Source organism: Amphimedon queenslandica, unplaced genomic scaffold, assembly GCF_000090795.2.
Source record: "Amphimedon queenslandica unplaced genomic scaffold, v1.1 AMPQUscaffold_13484, whole genome shotgun sequence".
Taxonomy (NCBI): Eukaryota; Metazoa; Porifera; class Demospongiae; order Haplosclerida; family Niphatidae; genus Amphimedon; species Amphimedon queenslandica.
This window is the reverse complement of record NW_003546280.1, coordinates 229,734-252,364: the sequence shown is the minus strand read 5'-3', so window position 1 is coordinate 252,364 and position 22,631 is coordinate 229,734. Positions and strand designations below refer to the sequence as shown.

The window sequence follows — 22,631 nt, the reverse complement described above, 5'->3', positions numbered from 1 at the left end:
TATGGTCAGCCTTAAAGTGGACAACCTCTCCTTTAGGATGACCCCCGACGAGATAAAACCAATATTTGAGAAGTACGGAGAAGTTGGGGACATTTACATACCAAGGGACCCGTACACTAAGGAATCGAGGGGTTTTGCTTTCGTGAGGTTTTACGAGAAACGAGACGCAGAGGACGCTATGGAGAGACTGGACGGGTACGTCATTGATGGACGGGAAATGAGAGTGCAGTTGGCACGCTATGGACGACCAAATGAAAACAAGGGACGCCACTATGGAGGAGGAGGAGGGAGAAAGAACAGGTATGTGATATTAGTATTATGGTTGATAGTAATTTGCAACTTGGTATTATTATTAAACATAACATATTTGAATACCATATACATGTATATGTACATGTATATGTTGTTTTACAATTTTTTGCTTAGTCCCAAAATTCTGCATTTTCATTGTCATGTTTTTTTCAAGCTATTCACTGAAAGTTTTTTTTAATGAAATAACCCATTGTGCAGTTTTTATTTAATTCTCATTCCTTAGGTATCGCAGTCGTTCTAGAAGTTACTCTCGTAGCCGTAGTCCTTCTCCTCGGAGGCGTAGGAGGACACCCTCTCGCTCACGGTCTCGTTCCCGTTCTCCCAAGCACGACCGATCTCGTTCCGGTTCTCGTACTCCCCCGAGAGAGTACTCAAAGTCGCCACGTCAGCGTTCTGCAAGTCCTCAAAGAGATTACGAAGGGGAGCAGTCCTGACGACATTAAAGAAAGGAGAAATGGAGTCTCTTTACTCTCTTCCTTTACTACTTAATTCTTTGAGTAAGTAAGTTATTGTGCTTGACAATAAACATTTAAAACACACACACTAATAACAACACAATTAATTTCCTTAAGTATTTGCTCATGCATGCATGCATACAGCAACATTATTTTACTTTTCAATAAGATTCATTTAACAATTTTATAATATTAATTACACGTTCTCTTGTTTTTGTATTTATTATTATAGTAGATGTCGCTGCATGATAGTAGGTGTGGCTGCTGATCTAGCAGTGCAGTGGGTGTGGCTACAGATCTTTTGTGCCATAGCAGTGCAGTTGTACATGTGTGATATACCAGATGATGCCAGTATATCAGTGTGTGGCTGTTAGCCTGTAACCTGTTGCCCTAAGGAGGTGTTTCCCTTTGCAGTGTTTAGTTTTTAGCAGCAGTATTACCTATACCTGGGAACCAGCAGAAGCTGTTGTTGTTTCGTAACCCGCTGCTCTAAGGAGGTGTTTTCCCTTGCTGTTTTAGTTTTTAGCAGCAGTGTTACTGTACTTGGGAACCAGCAGAAGCTGTTGTTGTTTCCATGCAGTTTTTAGTACCAGCAGAAGCCCCTGCAGTATTTAGTACCAGTGTTTGAGATAATAGTGACTACTGTTGAACAGTAAAAGTTACTGGTTTAAAAGATGATGAATGCTATGTTTCCATCTACACATAGCAATCCTTAATAAACTCTATAAGTACATTTATACATCAAAATTGAGAGATTGAGACAAGAGTGTTTGAATAAATGAATGCATTACATACAGTGTATGTACATGTATTATTGTCTTAGAGTATAAAATGGTGTTAGTCTATCGGTGAACATGCTCTGTGATCCTGTAATGCTGTCATCACTGGCTGGTGTCCTGCAATGAGTATAATTATACATCAAAATACAGCATTACAGCCTATGTATGTTTAGAGTCCTACTTTGTTTCATACACTTTGATCTGACGTATGTGTGTATCTCTTCCATTGAGGTGATTGGCCAGTATTGATACTTGATACACAAATCCTTTTACTGGCCTTCATAGTGTAAGATAAAAGGGAAAGAACATAATAGCAAAACAGTAATTGAGCTGCATTTAACATTTGGGTAATATATAGTTTGTATGATGACATTCGACTTGCCTGTCTTTTGAATCTTTTAGTTTTATTGTTACCCAACCCATGGGCTCTTCAAGCTCTAGGCTAGTTACTGTCTGCAGTATAAGCAAAAATATTAAATACTCTTAGTTGAATATGTTTGATAGTAGTATAGTGGTTATTCTGATCAATTTTCAGTTTTAACTTCAGCAAAAAAATCGATAGATTGTACATGTAAGTAGCTCTAACCGTGAGATCATGGAAGTGATTGCCAACTTTGATGACAATGTTGCTAGGAGTATAGCTCTCATCTTGAGAATAATCAGTATATATACATATTGACTTGAGGGAGATCAACACAATAAAGTCAATGAATGAATGAACTCACTTCTAGTGAGGTGTTGTGAAGAAACTCCATGTTAATGTAATGTGGTTGTGGACCGTCTGATCTACAAAGACATAGAAAAGTAGGTGTAATGATGTAAAGGGTTTGGTACTGTAGCAAGCTCTTTTAAAGTTACAAAAGTGATGGGGTAAATTATGTTGAATCTGGCATTATCTAACATCTTATTTTAAATGTCATTGGTGTTGACACAAAATGGCTTTTCAACATATTAATATTGCGATGACAATGGGCGGAGTTTCCTGCAGCAAACGTAAATGCATAAATAGTGCTTACAACATAAGATACTATAGGAGCTCCACCCATTATATACCATAATAATTTTAATAAAGCATGCTTGCAATTTTAATCTGATCTTGCTTCATTAACTCACTGCCAGTAAGTCTCGATTGATCTGTCTCTGAGATTAGCTACTCCATAGCCTGGCTTACATGTTGATATGGACCATACACAATTACCACCAACTTCAAGCAATCCTTTCTCACGAGCCTTTTCCTCCATCATATTAATTTTCACCTAGATAGTAGATAGAGTAAGATATTGGTTGCGAAATTTAGACTGATAAGCCTTTCAAATTTTTATTATTAATTTTTAAAACAAAAAATAATAAAGATGGTTAATAATAATGATAAAATAATTATAATTGTTTGAATGATTGATAGTATACATTATATTAAACATAACACTGTATTTTAATTACTATTATACAACTAATAATAATTAAATAATAATAATAATGATAATAACAACAAACTTAGTGGGCAAAACTCTCCATAACAAACTCCTTATCATGTATCCGTATAAACTTCCTAATATGAGACGGGAGCCCCGAATAATCGATACCAGTTTTAACGATGACTCTAGCGGCACAGCAAGTTAGAGGAGAAGGCCCGTGAGAATAGAGAAGGACTTTATGAATGTCCATGGTGGCAGCTTCATAGACTGTGACTCCATTTGAGTCAACAGCATCAAGATGAGGACCTGAATCAATGAGAGGAGAGAGTACTTCAATATCGCCCGATTCTACTGATAAATCGAGTGCAACGTGTAGCGGGCGCTTTCCTTCGCTGTTGGGCATATCGAGGACATCATCTGCCCCCCAGGCTAGTAGTGCTAGAATGAGTCCACGTAGATCAACGTATCGATCTAGTATCTTCCTATTTTCCTGGTCCGATATGTTAAAGTTTGTGAGTGAAAGGTGAAGGAGAGTCGTTCCAGGTGCATAGTGAAGATATTTCGAGACAAAGCCCCGACCTAAAGCATCGCATTCTTTTGGCCAGGAGTAGGCTCCTTTGTCATTCTCGTAAGACGAGAGAGTTATCCAAGAGAGGAATATCTCCATTATGAGTCCGAGGAGTGTCGTGCAGTCTATAACCTCACAGTCGGCCTTCTCTCCCAGCTGTTGTAGTATCTCAAGCTCTTTCAGTCCGTAGTTAATGTATTGAGTGAAGTTTGGCTCATATCCGGCCTGTAGCATGGTGCAAATACCTTCAGAGTAGACCGTAAGGTCTTTCTCGAGGTCTCTCATGATACCTTCACAGTGTCCATACTCGCCGTGGGATATCTCGTAGTTACAGACCTCGATCTCCATACTCATTGCCCTCTCCCACAGCTGCTCCGCTTCAATGTAGCGCCTGTCGTGACAGAAATACGAGCCACGCCGTATAAGGAAGTAAATGAGTCCCTGGTCAAGACGCCCCATGCACCTCTCGCGAATCATGAGGCTTTGATAAAACACGTCAAGACGACAGAAATCGGGATTGAACCAGTTTGACTGCAACTCTTCGAGAGTCTGTATCTCAACCCGATTGTTATACTCTGGCAGAGGAGGGAGGTACGAGGGAGAGAGGGAATAGTCTTCTCTTAGACGTAATCCTTCTTCCCAGTACATTTGTATTTTCGGTTCGGTAAATCTCAGCCTTTTTCTTAATTCACATTGCATTGAGGCCAGGAGCAAGTTGGCATCAGATTGACAAGAAAGAGGACAGTCCTTGTGCTTCATGAGGACCATCACAGCTTTAGTCTGTCCAGTTGATGCAGCCAGGAAGAGAGGACAAGGTACATAACCTTTCTCTAATGGCTTGGCTTCATGGAATCCTGGTGACACTCCCACCTCTAGTAAATAAGAGATGACTTCATCCTTACCCTTAGCAGCTGCTAGGTGCATTACGGAGTAGCCGTTAATAGTATGCTGGGAGGTATCGGCTCCATTTTGAACAAGAAACCTAACAGCCTCTACTTCTCCTCTCATGGCGGCAATACAGAGTGGGCTCTGTCCGATACAGTTAGGTGTATTAATATCGGCACCGACTTTAATGAGGTACCTCATAACGTCAATGAAACCGTGGAACGAGGCACCACGGAGTGGCGTCGACCGCGTAAGAGTCGTTTTATTGACATTGGCACCTTTGCTAACTAACAGCCTGACGATATCAATGTGTCCTCCTGTACAGGCGGCCCACAGGGCCGTGGCGTGATGTACCTGTTTCCTTGTTGTACGGGAGATTATAGTGGCCCCGTGATCTATGTCTATTATGTGCCCAAAGGAGTCTAGAAAGTAAGAGACGGTCTCTAGTCTCCCGTATTGTGCTGCTAGGACGAAAGGGGAGGGTTTGTGTTGCTTTGGATCAGGGCAGAAGGTAGCAGAACCGAAGGAAGTGGAGTCGTAAAGAGATATGAGGGAGACAAGTTTAGACATATCCCCATCTTGGGCATGAGTACACAAAGATTCATAGTTTTCTTTTGAAAACTGGAAGGAAAGAGACTTCTTTCTCTTCACGCCTTCTAACAAGGACGCCATTGTGAAGGGGCGGGGATTATTGGTTGGTAGGCGTGGTCAAGTGCATCACGTGATCCTTCTGCACACTTGTGCTTGAATTCCTCAATTCTCGTTCCTTTGCTCAGAAGGTCTCTTTCCATTATGGCAACATCACCATATCACATCTCTTCACTACTGGACAAGGTAAATTTATTGTAGAATAATATTAATGATGCATTATAATAATTATAATTTTTGGAACAGTAATTATAATTATGCTTGACCACGCCTTTTTCTCCTCCCACAGATGAGCTCAGTTGATAAGGACTTTCGTTTCATGGCGACGAATGATTTAATGACCGAGTTACAGCGTGACTCCATTAAACTTGACGATGACAGCGAGAGGAAGGTGGTGCAGGCTATACTCCGTCTTGTTGAAGATAAAAATGGAGAAGTACAGAACCTGGCCGTTAGATGGTAAGGAACGGAGGAAGGGAATTTGAATGTACATGTACATGCAGTCATTGCAGTGTAGCCTCTGTATAATGAGGTATGGAAATTTTGAGCTGATTCCGATCAAGTTTGGATTTTTAATGAATTTTTTAAAATTACTTAAAAATTGGGCCAAAGTCCCTGTACTATAGTACAGGGTCATCGGCCAAATTTTGCCAAAAATGACTAGGAGAGAATTCTCCATTTTTATACTTTATTCTGATGCATATACATGTTCTTATGTTGTGTAGCAAGTTTGAGCTGATTTCAATCAAGTTCAGATTTTTTATGAATTTTTAAAGTTACTCGAAAATTGGGCCAAAGTCCCTGTACTATAGTACAGGGTCTTAGGCCAAATTTTACCAAAAATGACAAGGAGAGAATTTTCCATTTTTATAATTTATTCTGATGCATATACATGTTTTTATGTTGTGTAACAAGTTTGAGCTGATTCCGATCAAGTTCAGATTTTTCATGAATTTTTAAAGTTACTAAAAATCTGGCCAAAGTCCCGCCTTCTACTTTGTTTTACCATACTCTCCTTTCTCTTCTCTTTTCCTCCTCAGTCTTGGCCCTTTAGTTTGTAAGATTAAGGACGGTCAAGTTGAAGTTATTGTCAACCAGTTGTGTGGTAACATGTTCTCCGATGACGAGAGACTGAGGGACATATCTAGCGTTGGTAAGAACCTCCTAAAACATTAATTAATGTCATTCATTAATTATTCATCATTATTAATATTTATTAATTTATTAATTGTTTATTTATTATTATAATGTATTACTGATTTATTATTATTATTATTATTATTATTATTATTATTATTATTATTATTATTTATTAGGTTTAAAGACGGTTATATCCCAGTTGCCATTTGTTTCCTCTAATGTCTCTAGTTCTGTATGTAAAAATATAACAAATAAATTAGTCAACTCCATTGACAAACCAGTAAGAATAGTCATTAGTACTACACGTACATGTACACTGTACATGAAATTTTTGTTAATTTGTCTTAATTTTTACTATTTTGTCGTGCATGCATGTACATGTGATATGTATTTATTATCAATTTTTCTTGTTGCTAACATCATGTGCATGTATATTGTATCATTAAAGCAATTTTATGAAATTTAACTTGTTGCTTCTATACCATCTCTCTCTCTCTCTCTCTCTCTCTCTCTCTCTCTCTCTCTCTCTCCAGTCATTGAATCAGTATGTACTATTAGAGGGTTTGGATATTTTGGGTGATCTGATACATCGCTATGGTGTACTCCTCACCTCTTACCACCAGCAGCTCCAGGAGTCACTGATGCCACTCCTAATGGACCCCAGACCTGTCTCCGTTAGGAAAAGAGCCTACATGGCATTATGTGAGTTGGGGGCGTGTATCGTTAGTGTAAGTGGGCGTGTATTCTGAGTCGCTGATACTTGATTATTAAATATTAAATTTGATTTATTTTTGTTATTTTTTGTTAGGTTTTTTGTCGTCGTGTTGTTCACAGGACCTCTACGATTCAATTATGACTCTGTTACTGAATAATCTAAAAACTGATGGATCCTCTTTAATCAACACTAGAACTTTCATTCAGTGTATCGGAGCCATTAGGTAGGTGTGGTTGTGGGTGTGGCTTATCTTGATTGGTATTTTTTTAGTCGTCAGTCTGGTCAGAGGGTTATACCATATTTGGATGTTATCGTTCCTGTTTTAATGAATTTTGTGAAATCGGAAGATGACGAACTTAAAGAATCCTGTCTACAGGTGGAGGAGAAATCTCTCTCTATTCTCTTTCATAAATACATCATCTCTTTTTTTAGACATTTGAAGTGCTAGTGTGTTTCAGAGAAATCTCACCAAATTTAAATGATGTAAGATACTTTTACTATTACATGTACATGTACATGTACATATATCTCTGCTTATATTATACATGTACATGTACACATTGACCCTTTCCTTAGGTAATTAAAGTTTGCCTCCAGCTGTTGGCTCATGATCCAAACTATAATTATGAGAGCGATGACGAGACTGAGGAAGAAGCAATGGAAACTGATGAATTTGATGAGTAAGAAAAAATTTAAATGCTATAGATGTACACGTTCGAAAAATTGCTGCTATTTATAACAATAAATAAATTATATTTGGTGAGTAAGAGAGAAAACAGAAAAATAAAAATGTTCTACATGCATATTTAAAAATATTTGCTAGCTGTTATGATTGCTATTGAACTAGGGATGATGATAGCTACAGCGATGATGATGACATTAGCTGGAAGGTTAGGAGGGCCTCTGCTAAGACTCTAGCTGCCATACACACGGCCAGACCTGATCTCATCGTTGAGTTCTATACCACAATATCCCCCGCTCTTATCGGAAGGTTCAAAGGTCAGTTTATATACACATGTACTGTAGCATGGGAATATATTGATTGATATTCAGGTATTGCTGAACATTTTAATTCTTGTGTATTTTTTATTTATTTGTTTTAGAACGTGAAGAGAATGTGAGGTGTGACATATTCCTAGCGTATCGAGCTTTATTGAATATCAATAAACCAATTAATAGCAATAATAGTAGTATTAGTAGCAGTGACGTGATGGAGACGTCAGAAACAAAGTTAGTTCTTTAATATACATGTACATGTACATGTACATATACATCGTCTACATTTACATTTAAATATCTCTCTTACATTTACATATTACATTTCTTTTCCCTGTAGCCCTCTGTCGTTATTACAGACTCAGGTTCCATTGATAGTTAAGTCACTTCACAAGCAGTTGAAGGATAAAAGCATCAAAGCAAGACAAGTAATCAATTAGTGCTAATAATTATGATCACTTTTGACATTGATCCTTTTCCCCACATTTTACTTCTTTTTGTTGGACTTTTATTGCTCCCATCTCTCTCTCTCTCTCTCTCTCTCTCTCCCTCCCTCCCTTCCTCCCTCCCTCCCTTCCTCCCTCCAGGGTTGTTTTGCTCTGCTAACTGATCTAGTTACTGTCCTTCCTGGTGCACTTGAGAAAGAAGTCGGCCATCTTGTCCCTGGTATTGTCTACTGTCTCAAGTTAGTTGATCATATGATAGTCATGTGATTTTTGGTTACTATAGTGATACTGGCTCGTCTTCAAACATGAGGATCGATACATTGATGTTCCTTAATGTGCTACTAACTAATCATTCTCCATCTTCTCTTTATCAATTTATCGATACCATTATACCAGTTAGTCATAAGACTCTTAATTTATTTATCAGTTATTCTACGAATTTTTATTATTTTATTATTTTAAAATAATATTGTGATAGGCTGTTATTCGTGCTGTTAATGACAGCTTTTATAAGATAACATCAGAAGCTTTACTGGTCCTGCAACTAATTGTAAAGATCATTCGTCCATTAGGTAAACGAGTGGGTGTGGTCGATTAATGAGTGGGCGTGGTTAATCTATTATAATATATATATAATTGGATGTATTCATTATTATTATTATTATTATTATTATTATTATTATTATTATTATTATTATTATTAGATGATGATTCTTCATTCAATTACGGTTCCTTTGCCGAAGATATTTACGAGTGTGCAATGAAGAGGCTTTCAGCTGCAGACATTGACCAAGAGGTCAAAGAAAGAGCCATCACTGCCATGGGCCAGATACTGGCTAACCTCGGAGACTGCTTGGAGTCAAAACTATCACAGTGTCTGCCAGTTTATGTGAATCGACTCAACAACGAAATAACAAGATTAACTACTGTCAGAGCTTTAACCGTAATATCAAGGTAGGAGCTAGACTATCTATAGTACTTGTGGATACAAGCAATTTCTCGTGTTTTTAGGTCGCCTTTAAAACTTGATATCACCATGATTCTGGTTAGTAATTGCATCTTTAGTACAGGTGCTATTTTTCCCTCCTCCTCTAGGCTGATACTGTCCCTTTGTTGGCAACTTTCCTTCGTAAGAATCACAGAGATCTGAAGCTAGCAACACTTGCCTGTCTCACACAATTAATGAACTCCTACGGTAAAGGACAATATTTAAAATCAAACATAAAATCACTAATCCTTTTTGATATTTCTTTTTTCTCATTATAGCTATATCAAGGGACCTAATTAAGCAGATATTAGAGGAGCTTCCCCCATTGATTAGTGATAATGATCTCCATATAGCACAACACGTCATATCATTGATATGCACAATAATGAACATCAGCCCTTCATCCATGGATGGAGTGAGTATTATAGTTATACAACTGGCGATTTTATTATTTTTTAGATAAAAGTCTCAATTCTTCCTAATATCATGACAATGCTGCTGTCTTCGTTGCTTCAAGGTTTAACTGTCTTTTCTACTTGTACTTATACTATTCCTTCCTCCTCTCTCTCTTTAGGTAATCCTTTGAACACTGTCGCTAATTTCTTCTCTCAGCTTGTCCTCCTTGATATCGCTGGTCTCCGATTTAAAGATATTTTTGAAGTGAATTTTTTATGATTATTACTAATTTTTATTATGATCAATTTTAGATGTTAGTATCACATGTACAAGGACTCCAGTCCGGAGCGACTGCTCCTCCAACTCTGCACAAACAGGTACAGCATCACATGACTATCACATGACTCTATGTACATGTACATGTAGGCGTATCAAAGTCTCTCGAGATGCATTGCAGTCATAAGTGTTGCTATTCCTGACAACATACAAAGCGTTGTCACTAAATTCATGACTGATGTTCAAGTAAACGCTATATCTGATCTCATGGCTAATTATTAGTTTCTTGTTACTTTTCATTTTCTATTTAGTCTCCCGAGGCTAGCGAACCTTCAAAATTATTAGCTTTATTTTCAATAGGGGAGATAGGGAAACAATGGTAGCTCGTACATCATCAATATGTGTACACCAGTTTACATTTCTCTTCTTCCTCTAGTGATCTCAGCTCCATTTCATCTCTTCATATTGTGGTCATTGATGTTTTTGGTTCGCCAAGCGAGGAGCTAAGATCAGCTGCCTCGTACTCGCTAGGTCGGTCGTTAGTCACATGACCTGTCACATGGTCCCTTCCTCTTTTAGGCTGCATCAGTTCCGGTAATCTTGGGGAGTACCTCCCATTTATATTGACGGAGATACAGTCGAGTCCCAAGAGACAGTATTTGTTGTTACATTCATTGAAAGAGATTATTAGCAATGCTGTCTATGACAAGCTTAAGCAGCATGTTGTACATATATGGTAAGTCTATTAGAGGATGAAGAATTTTCATGAAATACACCCTGGGACTACCTGATTTTTGAACAACTTTTAAAATTGTGTTGAAGCAGTATGATTATGATTTCAATGTTGTTTTTATTGTACTTTTAACATATTCAATGTTTTTATTGTAATTCTTTTTTCATTTCTCCTCTCCCCCCTCCCTCTTTTAGGGATGTTTTGTTCCATCATTTCCAAAGTACAGAGGAGGGTACTAGGAATGTTGTTGCCGAATGCGTCGGAAAACTGACACTAGTCGATCCACAGACTCTCCTGCCTAAACTAAAAGTAATACAGAACAGCAACTTTGTGGCAGTGCTTAGCAAAAACTTGATTAGTATAAAAGTTGATCACAATATCATTATATTATGTTTTAAAGAATAGATCAGTCTATTAAAGTTGTCAGAGCTTTCCTTAATTGATTGATGCTTAAGTACGTACGTCTTGTCTCCATTTTTTGTAGGAAAATTTAGCCTCCGAATCAGCTCATGTGAGAGGCACAGTCATAACAGCTTTCAAGTACACGATATCTGACCAGCCTCACCCAATCGACTCACAGCTGCAAGATTGCATCGAAGAGTTTATGAAATCAATCAGTGACAGTGATCTGGTGAGCTAAAATTTACTAATATTAATTTTTTTATTAAAAAATTTTTTAAATAGAATGTAAGACGTATGTCACTAGTTGCCTTTAATTCAGCTGCTCATAATAAGCCGTCGCTGATTGCTGATCTGTTAGACACTATACTACCTAACCTATACAATGAAACTAAAGTTAAAGTAAAGAGCCAGCTGCTACTCAAAATTGTCCATCACTTTATCTCCTCTGTCTCTCTCTCTCTTCCTCCTATTCCACTCACAGAAAGAGCTGATCAGACAAGTTGAAATGGGTCCATTCAAACACACTGTTGATGATGGTCTTGATCTTCGCAAGGCAGCATTTGAGTGTATGTACACGCTCCTGGAGACCTGTCTGACTCGTATTGACGTCTTTGAGTTTATTAATCACGTTGAGGATGGGCTGCGTGATCATTATGATATTAAGGTTAAACTGCGTGACCATTATTATTATTATTATTATTATTATTATTATTATTATTAGATGTTAACTTTTCTGTTGCTCGTTCGTCTCTCGTATTTAAGACCAACTACAGTTTTACAACGTGAGAATATATCGCTATTAATTTTGTCCCCTTGTGCTCTCTCTCTTTTCATTCTTATCTTACCCATTTTCTCATTATTATTGTTACATGCATTACTGTTTTATATCATAAGGTATTGAGAAGCTGTTGGAGCCGTTACGTGCTACAGTACAGTCTCGTGTTAAAGCCAACTCCGTCAAACAAGAGTTTGAGAAGCAAGAGGAGATGAAGAGATCGGCCATTAGATGTGTTATAGCACTCCTGGCTATACCAGACGCTGGTGAGAGAGAAAGAGAGAAGAGATTAATAATTATTTTATTTTTAATTATTTTTATTAGATAAGAATTCTCAGTTGATGGAGTTCGTCCAGCAAATAAAATCAAATGCTGACACTGCCGCTTTATACGAGTCTGTACGACAGGACTCCACCCTAGCGGCCACGCCTACTAGACATGAATCGATGGACCTTAGCTAATTAATAATTTTGACATTCTTTGACATTTTAGTGTGCATGTTACTAGTATTAATACTGTGTTGTGATTTTTGTGTTTCTCTTTAATAATGATTATTAATTATTACCAAGTTACTGTTGCTAAGATACTAGGCCCCGCCCATATGATGATTTAGAATTTTGTTGTAAATTGTGAAGGGCATCTTTCTCTTCTCTTATTATAACAATGTCTGGTTATCCCCAGCAGCAATATGGCGGTTATCAACAGCCTCCACCAGCCGGAGGGGCCTATCAACAGCCTCCTCCAGGCGGCTACCAGCAGTATGGCCACCAGCAACCTCCTGGCTATGGAGGATACCCTCAAGGAGGCCATCCTGGTCAGTTATATACATAGTGTATCTACGTTATATTAATAAGGGATTCTTCTTCTCTCATTTTGGGGTGTACTTATACAAAGTTTTGGTGAATGTTACCCTTTTGGCACTAGAAAACTTGAAACTGAATGATCCATGCTTAGTCTGACCACCTGTACAGTGAAAATTGTCAAAATTTAAACTTTTTCATTTTCGCGGGTTATATACTCCTCAATGCAAGTGTACATATACTGTAGACTACACTCATGAAATTTCGCTAAAGAAAAATACATAAAATTATTATGATTTTTAGGTTATGGTGCTCCTCCAGCTCCTAGCGGTCCACCAGGTTGTCCCCCTGGTGTTGACCCTACCCTCTACAGCTGGTTTGTTACCGTGGACGCTGATCACAGCGGGCAGATAACAGCAGCTGAGCTCCAGCAAGCTTTAACAAACAGCAACTGGTCACATTTCAATGCCGAGACTTGTAGACTGATGATTGGTAAGACTTGGCCATTTGAATTTTGTAGCTTCCTGTTTTATGGGTGGGCAGGCAAGGTGGTGTAATTATTTACTCTTCATTATCATCTTGTTTCAATTTCATGATTGATTATAATGAAAAACAGGTACCATGTACACCATACAGGCAGGAAACTGAGCCTTATGTATGTTCTATTTTTGATGTACATGTATAAATTGTTTTGGCAATTAATGACAATTGGAATGAAACACTCCATCTTGATCTCTCCCTCCTCTCTCTAGGTATATTTGATCATGATAACAGTGGCACTATTGGCCTCCACGAGTTTGCTCAGTTATGGGCATACATCAACCAATGGAAGGAAGTGTTTAACAGATATGACAAAGACAGATCTGGCAACATTGATGCTGGAGAATTATACACAGGTAAAGGAGAGGAAATAAAGAGAGATAATTTTAATAAGTAATTTTAAGGAAACTTCCTTAATATATTTTACGGAAACTTTACTAAAGCCTGGTTGGTTTCCATTACAATAGCCTTACAACACTGTTGCAACAATCCTGGAGATAGAAATCAGGTCTATCTCTACAACAGTTGTATGCTACTCACAGAATCCATACAACAGCCCCACTATATCAAAACCAGGCTTTATAAAATTCAAGGTAATTTCCCTATTTTTAAAGGGGAAATTTCCCTGCCTGATCTTGTTATTACTTCAAAAAGGTGTGAACAGGATTACAAAATTGCATAAAATTAATAATCACACAATCGCTATTATCTCTTTATTCTAGCTTACAATGAAATGGGCTTCCGTGTCTCTATGGCATTCTGCCAATTAATAGTGGTAAAATTTGACCGTGCCGAAAAGAAATCTCTCAAATTTGACGATTTCATCCAGTCCTGTGTGATGCTAAGATCGCTCACTGATGCGTTCAGAGTTCGTGATACCAACCTTGATGGAACCATTCAAGTGGCTTACGAAGACTTCATGACAATGGCAATCAGCAATAAACCTTGATTGGTTGATCCACCAAACACCCAATGGACTATATTTTAATATAGCATTTATAGTGATAATAACTATTATTATTATTATTATCAATTATCCCTTCTTTGTTAGTGTTTGAATTTCGAACTGTTTTTTTGCGAGTGGGTCAGTATTAATTTTGTTAATGAGTCACATGTATCAATGGTGAAATACCGTATATCTGGAAAAGTTTGCGGGAATTATATTTTGCGATTTTGTACCCATATAGCTAATTTTAATGTTTGTGGAATTTAATTTTGCTGGTGTAGGCGTGTACTGTTGATTACTTATAATGCTTTGCGGAATTAAATTGTGCGTTTTTATGATGAACAGCAAAATTAAATTCCAGCTATACAGTACCATAGATTTAGAGTGCCAAAAGTTGACTCTATGAAGAGGTTTGGTAATTAAAATGTTGGCCATGTCAATACTGCCACTGAAGCTCATCAAATTGGAGACCAAACTTTTGGCAAACAGAGCTCAATTTGCCAACTCTTTGATAAATGTCAAAGTAGTGCCTTCTCATACATTCTTAAGAGAGAGTGGTTCCACATTAAAATTGATTATTAGTACAGTTATATTTAGAAAATAAAACAATGAAAAGGAGTGAAAGAGAAACAGCTAATACTTATCAATTATTATTATTATTATTAATATTAATAAAACCTAACCCAGTTATCATTTACAACATCAAGTCTCCTCTTCCACTTACAGAGATCTAAACAACAACAAAATAATAATAACAACAACAACAATAATTAATTATAATAAATATACATACTTGCTCTTTGCTATTTTTCTTAACATTTGGTTGCCAGCAACAACAGTAACTCCGCCCACAGGAACTAAGAACTTGAGAGTTTGAAACATGTTCTATTGCAATATGGTATTGTAAGACCACGCCCACTCTAACATACCAATTGAGTCCAGAATAAATAATATAATACAAATATGCTAATGAGTCCAATATGAAAAATTAACCCCCAGGGGCCGGACACTGTAATATTAGACAAATTAACGCCTAAGATCAGCCACTAGAAAAAGGGGCGGGGTAAGAGCGAGTTACCATGACAACCACTCACCAGTAGCATAAGTACAGCAAGAGGGAGGAGAACTAGACCAGAGAAGGTGAGGGAGACAATGGAGGGAGGGAGCTTCTCTGGGTCCTGAAACTTGTGCTATATTTTTAGACAAAATATTGTACTATTATTATTATTATTATTATCATTATTACTATTATCATTGTTATATTATTATTACTATTATTATTATTATTATTATTATTATTATTATTATTATTATTATTATTACGTGTATTTCTGGTCTTGCTTTATAGCGATACTCATGCTCATCAGTTGTCGGTACTTTTGGAGTCCCAGAGAATTTTAAAGTTACTTTACCGATATCCCACGAGACAGGATTCTGTAGAGTAGCCCCACCAACTACTAGTGTCTGTAAATATAGAAAAGAAAGAATTACGTATTTTGTCAAAAATGACTAGGAGAGAATTCTTCATTTTTATAATCTCTTCCAATTACATATACATGTTCTTATGTTGTGTAGCAAGTTTGAGCTAATTCCGGCCAAAACAAGATTTTTTATAAATTTTTAAAGTTGCTCCAAAATTGAGAAAAAGTCCCTGTACTATAGTACAGGGATTTTGACCAAATTTCACCAAAAATGACTAGGAGAGAATTCTTCATTTTTATAATTCTATCTGATACATATACATGTTCTTATGCTGTGTAGCAAGTTTGAGCTGCTTCCGGCCAAAATTAGATTTTTTATGAATTTTTAAAGTTGCTCCAAAATCGAGAAAAAGTCCCTGTACTATAGTACAGGGATTTTGAACAAATTTCACCAAAAATGACTAGGAGAAAATTCTTCATTTTTATAATTCTATCTGATACATATACATGTTCTTATGCTGTGTAGCAAGTTTGAGCTGCTTCCGGCCAAAATTAGATTTTTTATGAATTTTTAAAGTTGCTCCAAAATCGAGAAAAAGTCCCTGTACTATAGTACAGGGATTTTGACCAAATTTCACCAAAAATGACTAGGAGAGAATTCTTCATTTTTATAATGTCATCTGATACATATACATGTTCTTATGTTGTGTAGCAAGTTTGAGATGATTCCGACCAAAATTGGATTTTTTTTCATTTTAAAAAGTTATTCCAAAAAGCTGTATGCCATAATAAAGGCTTAACTTTGAAGCTCTTTAGCTCAACTAAGACTATTACTCCACGCTTGTACTGTGAAGTACAGTATCTTACCATGCTATAAGTCCCAGATTGATGGTTAAACGAGTCTTTGGCCGTTTTAGCAACGTCAAGTTCAAAAACATAGCTACGAGAATCTGTGGGCGTGGCCACAAAAAATATCTCCTCCCCTTTATCAGAAACAAGACGAACAAAAACCTAAAAATTATTAACAGACATGATTATCAAATCTCTTACTCCTTGATAATCCCCTGACCTGATGTAGTGTTACTTTTGTCTTATCCGCTTTATTCACAAGATCAAAGGTCATCTTAAGCTTAGCCGAATGATCAGCAACTGGGACTTCACTAGCAAGAGATGGGTAATTGAGACTAGAGAAGAGAATAAAGAATCATGAGTTAGAGATATGGATACCTCTCTTCTTTAATGTACATGCATGTATTTATTTTATTCAATACATTATATACATGTATAGGCATACATGTATTTTTCTAATTTATAAAACAAATTGTATCATTATTCACTTTATACTCTTCAATACAATATTCTGTTCCTTTTCCACAACATCCAATACTGCCGACTCCACACTCACAGAGAAACTAACAGTGAAACCCACCTAAAGGGGCAGATCATGTGATTAAAAGTCATGTGACCAACAGTCACACAAATAATAATAATAATAATAATACATATACATTTTATTATACCTGAACATCAGTCAAGCTAGCTACCGGAGACTTTTCCTTCATTTCAGAGCTACATTGTATGATAGAAAATTGTCTTACAATTTAAAATGTAGAGTTACTTAAAAGTTAATACGTAATGTCCAGCCTGTGAAGCATAGTCTGACAAAGAAACGGTATATTCCAAACTAAATGAGAGAAGAGACACCAATTTGGTCCTAAGACATATATAAACACATCGATAAGTACCCATTAGCTTGAGGTGTTAGCTTCTTATCAAGGTTTGTCGTCTTTCCGGAAGAATCTTTGATTGACTTTAGTATCACTGTAGACTGGCCGCCTACTGCTCCTCCCATCATATTGGACAATGATAACTGGAAATAAAATGAATAAGTGTGGAAGAAAAGAAATAATTTATATAAAGTACTTACGCTCATGCTGCTCTCCTGAGGATTAATGTTATCATAATCAGATCTCAGTAAACTAGCTGGGACTACAAACTAAATAACAAAAAAACAACAATATTTACACGTATTTATTTATTTATTTATATTTATTTATTTATCCATCCATTACCTTGTTATTAGAGAGGACAGAGGCGGCTTGTAACAAATGAAAGGCGTCACACACACAGCTGGTATCTTTACTGGAGAGCAAGTAGTTACCGAACTGAGTTACCTGATCCTATTATAACACATCACATGACTATCACATGATATTCACATGACCTACTTACCAATGACAGAGCAGGTGCAGTACCTGTTTTGAGTGCCAAGTTAAATACTCCAGTTACTATGTCCGAAGTTATAGCTAGGCCTCCTTCAAACTGAATCGGGCATTAAATAGAGTAATAATTTCAAACTTACGTAGAGTGTGGAACCAGCTTCATCAGCTTGAGCCACGACATCCTATAATAAGTATTAATTAATTTTAATAACTATTAATCAACCTCAATGAGATCGGTGAGAGAGGAAAGGCCTTCAGTTTTAGGCGGGAACAATGATCCAATCATGAAAACATGTCCATACCTGCATACAAAAAAAGACATGTCACTTTCTTGATTATTACCTTTTTATTTTCAAGTCACTATGCAACATTTACCACTCTTTATCCTCCCTCCCTCCCCCCTTTCTCTCTCACCTGGCAAGTGCTTCTTCTTTATCAACAAGATCAGTCAAACTTGACACAGTCAATGACTTAGGGAGAGCTGAAAATACAATCATAAAATAAAACAATAATCATCACAATGACCCTTGTCCTGGCACTATAACAAAACATGGTGCAGTGCCAAGAGAACTCTATTCTGTATTGAATTGATTCCCCCCTCACTCTCTCTCTCCCTCTCTCTCCCTCCCTTTCTTTTACACATACATGATCCAATGTTGACAAGTGAGGTTGCTATCCAATACAGTTCACTCGAATTCCTCTCTCCACTGGATAACATACCAACAAGACTCTTCTCTGAAGACTTCATTGAAAACTACATGTATGAATAAAAAAAGTCAAAAGCTCAACAACAAAATAAATATAAAGGTAGCCATAAAATTATTTCCACTCACGTCACATCCTTTGATTGCTGCAAGTGCTGATGATGCATAGAAATAATCCAAAGGCGTCTCAATATTCGCCTTCTTGAGGTACGAGCAAACATTTGAGAATACCTAGTTACCATGGCAATAGTAATATTGTGCAATGACCGCACCCACTGACTTTATTATTATCGCCTCCTAATAATGCCACGCCCCTCGAAACGTAATAAGCACTTGCAAGATTATCGAGGGATTTGAACTCAAAAAGTCCTTTTAGTCTCTCCTGATCACGTGATCCTATCACATCTTGGAGGGAAGGGGTGGCTGTTGTTAGGGAACTCGAGAAAAGGAGGAGAAATCCAAATATAAAACCTGTTTGGGTATTTTTTAAATTATGTAATATTTTATGAGGTCCTTTTCACCTGCTCTACTTGTTAAAAAAGACTCCATTATCCCTCCCTATCAAAGAGACAATACACGAGGTTAGTATTGGTAATCACGTGATTAACCTCAAAAATCATGTGACTAAAGCTCCGCCTACAGATAATAACACAATCAATTTTACCCACACCCATACCACGCCCCTAAACTTCATTTTGCTTCAATGGCTACCATTTCTGCCAGTAAATATGCACTCAAAAGAGCCGAGAAGGAGCTCAATCAAACTAAAGTAGTCCTACGTCACTTGCCAGCCGATTACACTGAGCAGGACCTCCTTGAGCTGATCAACTCGGAGAGGCCCGGGTACACTTCGCCTCAATACACTTCCTTTTACTTCGTCCCAGGATCAGAATCCAATTCCTCCCTCCCCTCCTACTCTCGTGCTTATTTCGAGATACCAGTCTTTGACGATATCAAGAACCTAAGGGATACCTTTGACGGGCTTCAATTAGGGTCAAAAACCGACAGAGGTCCAAAAAGCCGATTAATAGTGGAATTTGCTCCGTATCAAGGAAGCCTACTGCAGCGCTGTAAGACGGACCCACGCTGTGATACTATAACAAAGGATTCAGAATATGTCTCGTTCCTCGAGGAATACGAAAAAGAGACAGCTCACTTGCCCAGTATTGATATATCGTATCTCGATACAGTAGAACATGTTGCTGAAGTGCAACCGACGCCTCTCGTTGATTTCATAAAGGAGAGGAAGATTGCCCGCAGATCTGGAGGGAGTAGGAATAAGGTTTTATATGCGACAGGTGGGGGCAAAAAGAAAAAGACAAGAGAGACGAGAGTGATAGAAATAAAAGAGAAGCCTTCTTCCTCGAGTAAGGACAAGCAATGGAAGGAGAAGGGGTCCGGGGTCGATAAAAAGAGTTCCAGTTACCAAGATAAGGGTTCCGGTCAAGAGAGGAAGGGGTCTGGGTATCAGGATAAGGGGTCCGGTCATGAAAAGAAAAGTAAAGACTTTGATAGGGGAAAGACTAATGGGGACCAAGCAAGTGGAGGAGAAGGGGGAGGCTCGAATAGAAAGAAAGGAGATGACTCGAAGAGCAAAGAGAGACCAGATCAAGCCTTGTATTCACCTCGAAGTAGAAGAAGTGGGAATGAAGACAAGAGATATGAAAGAAGCAGTAAAGGAGATGATAAAAGAGGAGGAAGCAGTAGAAATGAAGACAGCAGGAGAGGAGGATATTCTGATGATAGGAGGAGCATGAGAAGCGAGGAGAGAAAGGGAGGGAGAAGTGATGAAAGACGTGGCGGGGACGAAAGGAGAAGTGATAGACAGTATGATAAAACAAGCAGCAGATCAAGCTATGATAAGAGAAGTGGGAGTGGTTATTATAGAGAGGACTCATCAAGGTCTCACTATAAACATGGTGGGAAGACATCTTCTGGCTATCATGCGACGACTGATAATTATTATCATTTTCAAGATGATGATGAGCCTTCATATGAGGCCCATCGTGGGAGTGGGAAGAAGAGAGAAGAGTACTCGGAGAGGGACGATCGACGTTACTATGGAAACAGGAGGAACTATGATGATACCAAGAAATATAGACAGTAGCTTACGCATACAAAATAACATTTTAATTATGTACAAAAATAACACTCTAATTATTAACAGTAGTTATAATCACTACACAATTAATTACAGAACATTTGGTAGCTATTTAACTAACTATCAGTCAGTGTAATTCAATGATGAGTTAATTCCCATACACAGAGTCTATTTGAGTCAAAACAGTTGAACGACAGACTCACGAGGATCACTGGGTTTTCTCACTATAGTACAGGTTGGTACCTTCTCACTCATTTGCATATCAGCGGTTTTATGAGGTACAATATCTTCTACTTTTGTAGCACTTTTTTTCTGCTTCTTGCATATCTTTCCTAAAATAGATTTGAACCATTTTTGGTTGGAAATCTGCAGATAGAAATGATAGAATATTATAATAATGAAACTGATGGTAAATATACCAATACAAGCATTAAACCAGATCAATACTTCCTCATCAGTGTTGAGTGCTATCGAGAGTGCAACCATTATGCACAAGTTGAATAGAAACCAAACCTCGATTATATCATGCAGTCTCTTCCTGTAGAGACCACCTAAGGAAACTTGAATTGAGAACAACAAAGCCAATACTGTCAGTAGCATGCACAACAGGTAGTTCTGTGACCGAATGAAACTATCAACAAGAGTAACAGAGAGAAGGATTGGTATCCTAGCCACTAGCAGTAGACCAGGCCAGAACCGATACTCATCTTTCATTGGACCACTATAAGCATCAATAATAGGCTTAAAATGACCCCATACTTTCTTAAACATTTTATAATTTGAGAGATACTTCTCATAAAGAGGATCGAGCAAGAGAAACAAAGTGTAGGGCAGAATAAAAAAGAGAAACACTACAAGAGCAAATGCAAGTAGTCCAGCATGCTTCCCCTTAGCATATTCAACATTAGGATCCTCATACCATAAACTAACTGATCTTACTGACTCATTTGTACAGTGAAGAGTTACCCCACGCTGATGCAATACAATAACAATAGTACGTACTAATTTGGTGTATGAGAGAAGGAAGAGTGTAGATAGAACAGGAACAGCATGAGACCCCATCAGTCTTGATATCTTACCATATCTCCTACACAATTGTATAATGATAATAATGACAACCCACAGGTAAAGGGGGAAAGCAAACTGGAGCCATTGTTTAGCATAAGTGTCCATACCATTGTAAAAACATGCTTCAAAACCGAAGTCTAAGTTAATCCATGATATCACTTGCTTTAAGACTGGTAATGCTCCTTTCCTTGAAAAGACTGGCTCGTATAACTTGACAATGTTAGCATAGAACAATAGACCATTGAGTGTACCCACTGATACTGTTAAATTGAGAGCAATCAATAGAAACACTAACAATACACCCATCACTGCAAACAATGTTACCCATGTTATAACCATGTAAGTATGTTTATCATCACAATGTCCACAGTTGTTTGATCCCATTAGTAGACTGTATCCCTCTCTACATGATCCACACATTCTGTGTCCTCTATTATCCACACATTGAGTATCAGTGTCATTCAACTTGAAGGTAACAGGATTAGGAGAACAATAGAGGAGACAGTCCTCATTGATAATGCATGCATTAGGATTGGTTGCATTAGCATTGAAAGGTGTACTGGTATCATATGTTCCAATCCAGAGTAGACCATTGTGAGTGATAGATTGTGTATTTATATCACAAGTCACATTCTGCCTATGAACACTTTGACTGCAGTCACACTCACTCGAGCCATTAACAGAGAAACCAATAGGACACTCATTGATAAAGACACTGCAAGCTAGAGAATTATTATTGATAAAGACACTGGAGTAAAGAGAATCGCTATGAAATGACACCTGGAGCTCAGCTATAGGGAAGCTGTCAAAATGTTGATAGAGAGAAAACTTGACATTATGTTTAGTATAATCTGCAGTTTGTAGTTTAATCTCAACTGATGAACAATTTGCTAGGATGGG

At 37.5% G+C, this 22,631-nt stretch overlaps 7 protein-coding genes across 7 annotated transcripts; 4 read left to right on the top strand and 3 right to left on the bottom strand.

The window, feature by feature from the left end:
* Position 1: 1 nt before the first annotated feature.
* On the top strand, positions 2 to 849 carry LOC100631818 (serine/arginine-rich splicing factor 2-like). The gene is made up of 2 exons (XM_003384766.3): positions 2 to 300; positions 536 to 849. The coding sequence occupies exons 1-2, from the start codon at positions 2 to 4 to the stop codon at positions 744 to 746; spliced, it is 510 nt and encodes a 169-aa protein (XP_003384814.1). The 3' UTR covers positions 747 to 849.
* Positions 850 to 1,514: 665 nt separating this feature from the next.
* Positions 1,515 to 2,899, bottom strand: LOC105311936 (anaphase-promoting complex subunit 10-like). Its single transcript, XM_011404180.2, has 6 exons — positions 2,660 to 2,899; positions 2,272 to 2,332; positions 2,133 to 2,225; positions 1,929 to 1,999; positions 1,728 to 1,823; positions 1,515 to 1,663 (listed from the first exon to the last, which is right to left on the bottom strand). The coding sequence occupies exons 1-6, from the start codon at positions 2,788 to 2,790 to the stop codon at positions 1,579 to 1,581; spliced, it is 537 nt and encodes a 178-aa protein (XP_011402482.1). The 5' UTR covers positions 2,791 to 2,899; the 3' UTR covers positions 1,515 to 1,578.
* An 84-nt stretch (positions 2,900 to 2,983) lies between these two features.
* Positions 2,984 to 5,130, bottom strand: LOC105311957 (protein fem-1 homolog C-like). Its single transcript, XM_011404211.2, has one exon. The coding sequence runs from the start codon at positions 5,084 to 5,086 to the stop codon at positions 3,041 to 3,043; it is 2,046 nt and encodes a 681-aa protein (XP_011402513.1). The 5' UTR covers positions 5,087 to 5,130; the 3' UTR covers positions 2,984 to 3,040.
* Positions 5,131 to 5,142: 12 nt separating this feature from the next.
* Positions 5,143 to 12,493, top strand: LOC100636362 (cullin-associated NEDD8-dissociated protein 1-like). Its single transcript, XM_019994005.1, has 33 exons — positions 5,143 to 5,248; positions 5,352 to 5,521; positions 6,103 to 6,215; positions 6,379 to 6,482; positions 6,736 to 6,904; positions 7,011 to 7,140; positions 7,188 to 7,293; positions 7,350 to 7,400; positions 7,494 to 7,597; positions 7,765 to 7,916; positions 8,021 to 8,147; positions 8,254 to 8,341; positions 8,501 to 8,598; positions 8,643 to 8,754; positions 8,838 to 8,931; positions 9,064 to 9,313; positions 9,371 to 9,404; positions 9,455 to 9,554; positions 9,626 to 9,762; positions 9,807 to 9,864; positions 9,922 to 10,007; positions 10,055 to 10,120; positions 10,170 to 10,265; positions 10,331 to 10,398; positions 10,456 to 10,550; positions 10,599 to 10,755; positions 10,947 to 11,061; positions 11,237 to 11,383; positions 11,437 to 11,553; positions 11,636 to 11,818; positions 11,876 to 11,936; positions 12,049 to 12,195; positions 12,254 to 12,493. The coding sequence occupies exons 1-33, from the start codon at positions 5,207 to 5,209 to the stop codon at positions 12,388 to 12,390; spliced, it is 3,714 nt and encodes a 1,237-aa protein (XP_019849564.1). The 5' UTR covers positions 5,143 to 5,206; the 3' UTR covers positions 12,391 to 12,493.
* A 28-nt stretch (positions 12,494 to 12,521) lies between these two features.
* On the top strand, positions 12,522 to 14,405 carry LOC100631692 (peflin-like). Its single transcript, XM_003384765.3, has 4 exons — positions 12,522 to 12,743; positions 13,033 to 13,221; positions 13,482 to 13,625; positions 13,992 to 14,405. The coding sequence occupies exons 1-4, from the start codon at positions 12,593 to 12,595 to the stop codon at positions 14,216 to 14,218; spliced, it is 711 nt and encodes a 236-aa protein (XP_003384813.1). The 5' UTR covers positions 12,522 to 12,592; the 3' UTR covers positions 14,219 to 14,405.
* Positions 14,406 to 14,786: 381 nt separating this feature from the next.
* On the bottom strand, positions 14,787 to 19,179 carry LOC100636236 (dolichyl-diphosphooligosaccharide--protein glycosyltransferase subunit 2-like). The gene is made up of 21 exons (XM_003384801.3): positions 19,084 to 19,179; positions 18,843 to 19,033; positions 18,692 to 18,793; positions 18,504 to 18,612; positions 18,273 to 18,339; positions 18,082 to 18,160; positions 17,999 to 18,040; positions 17,869 to 17,958; positions 17,709 to 17,816; positions 17,564 to 17,632; positions 17,382 to 17,506; positions 17,255 to 17,320; positions 17,157 to 17,205; positions 16,974 to 17,065; positions 16,706 to 16,820; positions 16,504 to 16,647; positions 15,539 to 15,679; positions 15,310 to 15,405; positions 15,145 to 15,261; positions 15,009 to 15,100; positions 14,787 to 14,945 (listed from the first exon to the last, which is right to left on the bottom strand). The coding sequence occupies exons 1-21, from the start codon at positions 19,109 to 19,111 to the stop codon at positions 14,936 to 14,938; spliced, it is 1,932 nt and encodes a 643-aa protein (XP_003384849.1). The 5' UTR covers positions 19,112 to 19,179; the 3' UTR covers positions 14,787 to 14,935.
* Positions 19,180 to 19,221: 42 nt separating this feature from the next.
* LOC105311956 (regulator of nonsense transcripts 3A-like) lies at positions 19,222 to 20,783 on the top strand. Its single transcript, XM_011404208.2, has one exon. The coding sequence runs from the start codon at positions 19,266 to 19,268 to the stop codon at positions 20,667 to 20,669; it is 1,404 nt and encodes a 467-aa protein (XP_011402510.1). The 5' UTR covers positions 19,222 to 19,265; the 3' UTR covers positions 20,670 to 20,783.
* The last annotated feature ends 1,848 nt before the right edge of the window (positions 20,784 to 22,631 follow it).

What these genes read in the sequence shown, in the direction of transcription:
- LOC100631818 (XM_003384766.3), top strand. Translation starts at nt 2, where the DNA reads ATGGTCAGCCTTAAAGTGGACAACCTCTCCTTTAGGATGACCCCCGAC. An exon ending in GGAGGAGGGAGAAAGAACAG is followed by an intron (nt 301 to 535) that starts GTATGTGATATT and finishes CTCATTCCTTAG; the next exon opens with GTATCGCAGTCGTTCTAGAA.
- LOC105311936 (XM_011404180.2), bottom strand. Translation starts at nt 2,790, where the DNA reads ATGATGGAGGAAAAGGCTCGTGAGAAAGGATTGCTTGAAGTTGGTGGT. An exon ending in ATCACTTCCATGATCTCACG is followed by an intron (nt 2,000 to 2,132) that starts GTTAGAGCTACT and finishes CTTATACTGCAG; the next exon opens with ACAGTAACTAGCCTAGAGCT. An exon ending in CTAAAAGATTCAAAAGACAG is followed by an intron (nt 1,824 to 1,928) that starts GCAAGTCGAATG and finishes TACACTATGAAG; the next exon opens with GCCAGTAAAAGGATTTGTGT.
- LOC105311957 (XM_011404211.2), bottom strand. Translation starts at nt 5,086, where the DNA reads ATGGCGTCCTTGTTAGAAGGCGTGAAGAGAAAGAAGTCTCTTTCCTTC.
- LOC100636362 (XM_019994005.1), top strand. Translation starts at nt 5,207, where the DNA reads ATGGCAACATCACCATATCACATCTCTTCACTACTGGACAAG. An exon ending in TTAAAGAATCCTGTCTACAG is followed by an intron (nt 7,294 to 7,349) that starts GTGGAGGAGAAA and finishes CTCTTTTTTTAG; the next exon opens with ACATTTGAAGTGCTAGTGTG. An exon ending in CCTGGCTATACCAGACGCTG is followed by an intron (nt 12,196 to 12,253) that starts GTGAGAGAGAAA and finishes TATTTTTATTAG; the next exon opens with ATAAGAATTCTCAGTTGATG.
- LOC100631692 (XM_003384765.3), top strand. Translation starts at nt 12,593, where the DNA reads ATGTCTGGTTATCCCCAGCAGCAATATGGCGGTTATCAACAGCCTCCA. An exon ending in CCCTCAAGGAGGCCATCCTG is followed by an intron (nt 12,744 to 13,032) that starts GTCAGTTATATA and finishes TATGATTTTTAG; the next exon opens with GTTATGGTGCTCCTCCAGCT. An exon ending in GACTTGTAGACTGATGATTG is followed by an intron (nt 13,222 to 13,481) that starts GTAAGACTTGGC and finishes TCCTCTCTCTAG; the next exon opens with GTATATTTGATCATGATAAC.
- LOC100636236 (XM_003384801.3), bottom strand. Translation starts at nt 19,111, where the DNA reads ATGGAGTCTTTTTTAACAAGTAGAGCAG. An exon ending in CTAGCTTGACTGATGTTCAG is followed by an intron (nt 17,066 to 17,156) that starts GTATAATAAAAT and finishes CTGCCCCTTTAG; the next exon opens with GTGGGTTTCACTGTTAGTTT. An exon ending in AATCTGGGACTTATAGCATG is followed by an intron (nt 15,680 to 16,503) that starts GTAAGATACTGT and finishes CTATATTTACAG; the next exon opens with ACACTAGTAGTTGGTGGGGC.
- LOC105311956 (XM_011404208.2), top strand. Translation starts at nt 19,266, where the DNA reads ATGGCTACCATTTCTGCCAGTAAATATGCACTCAAAAGAGCCGAGAAG.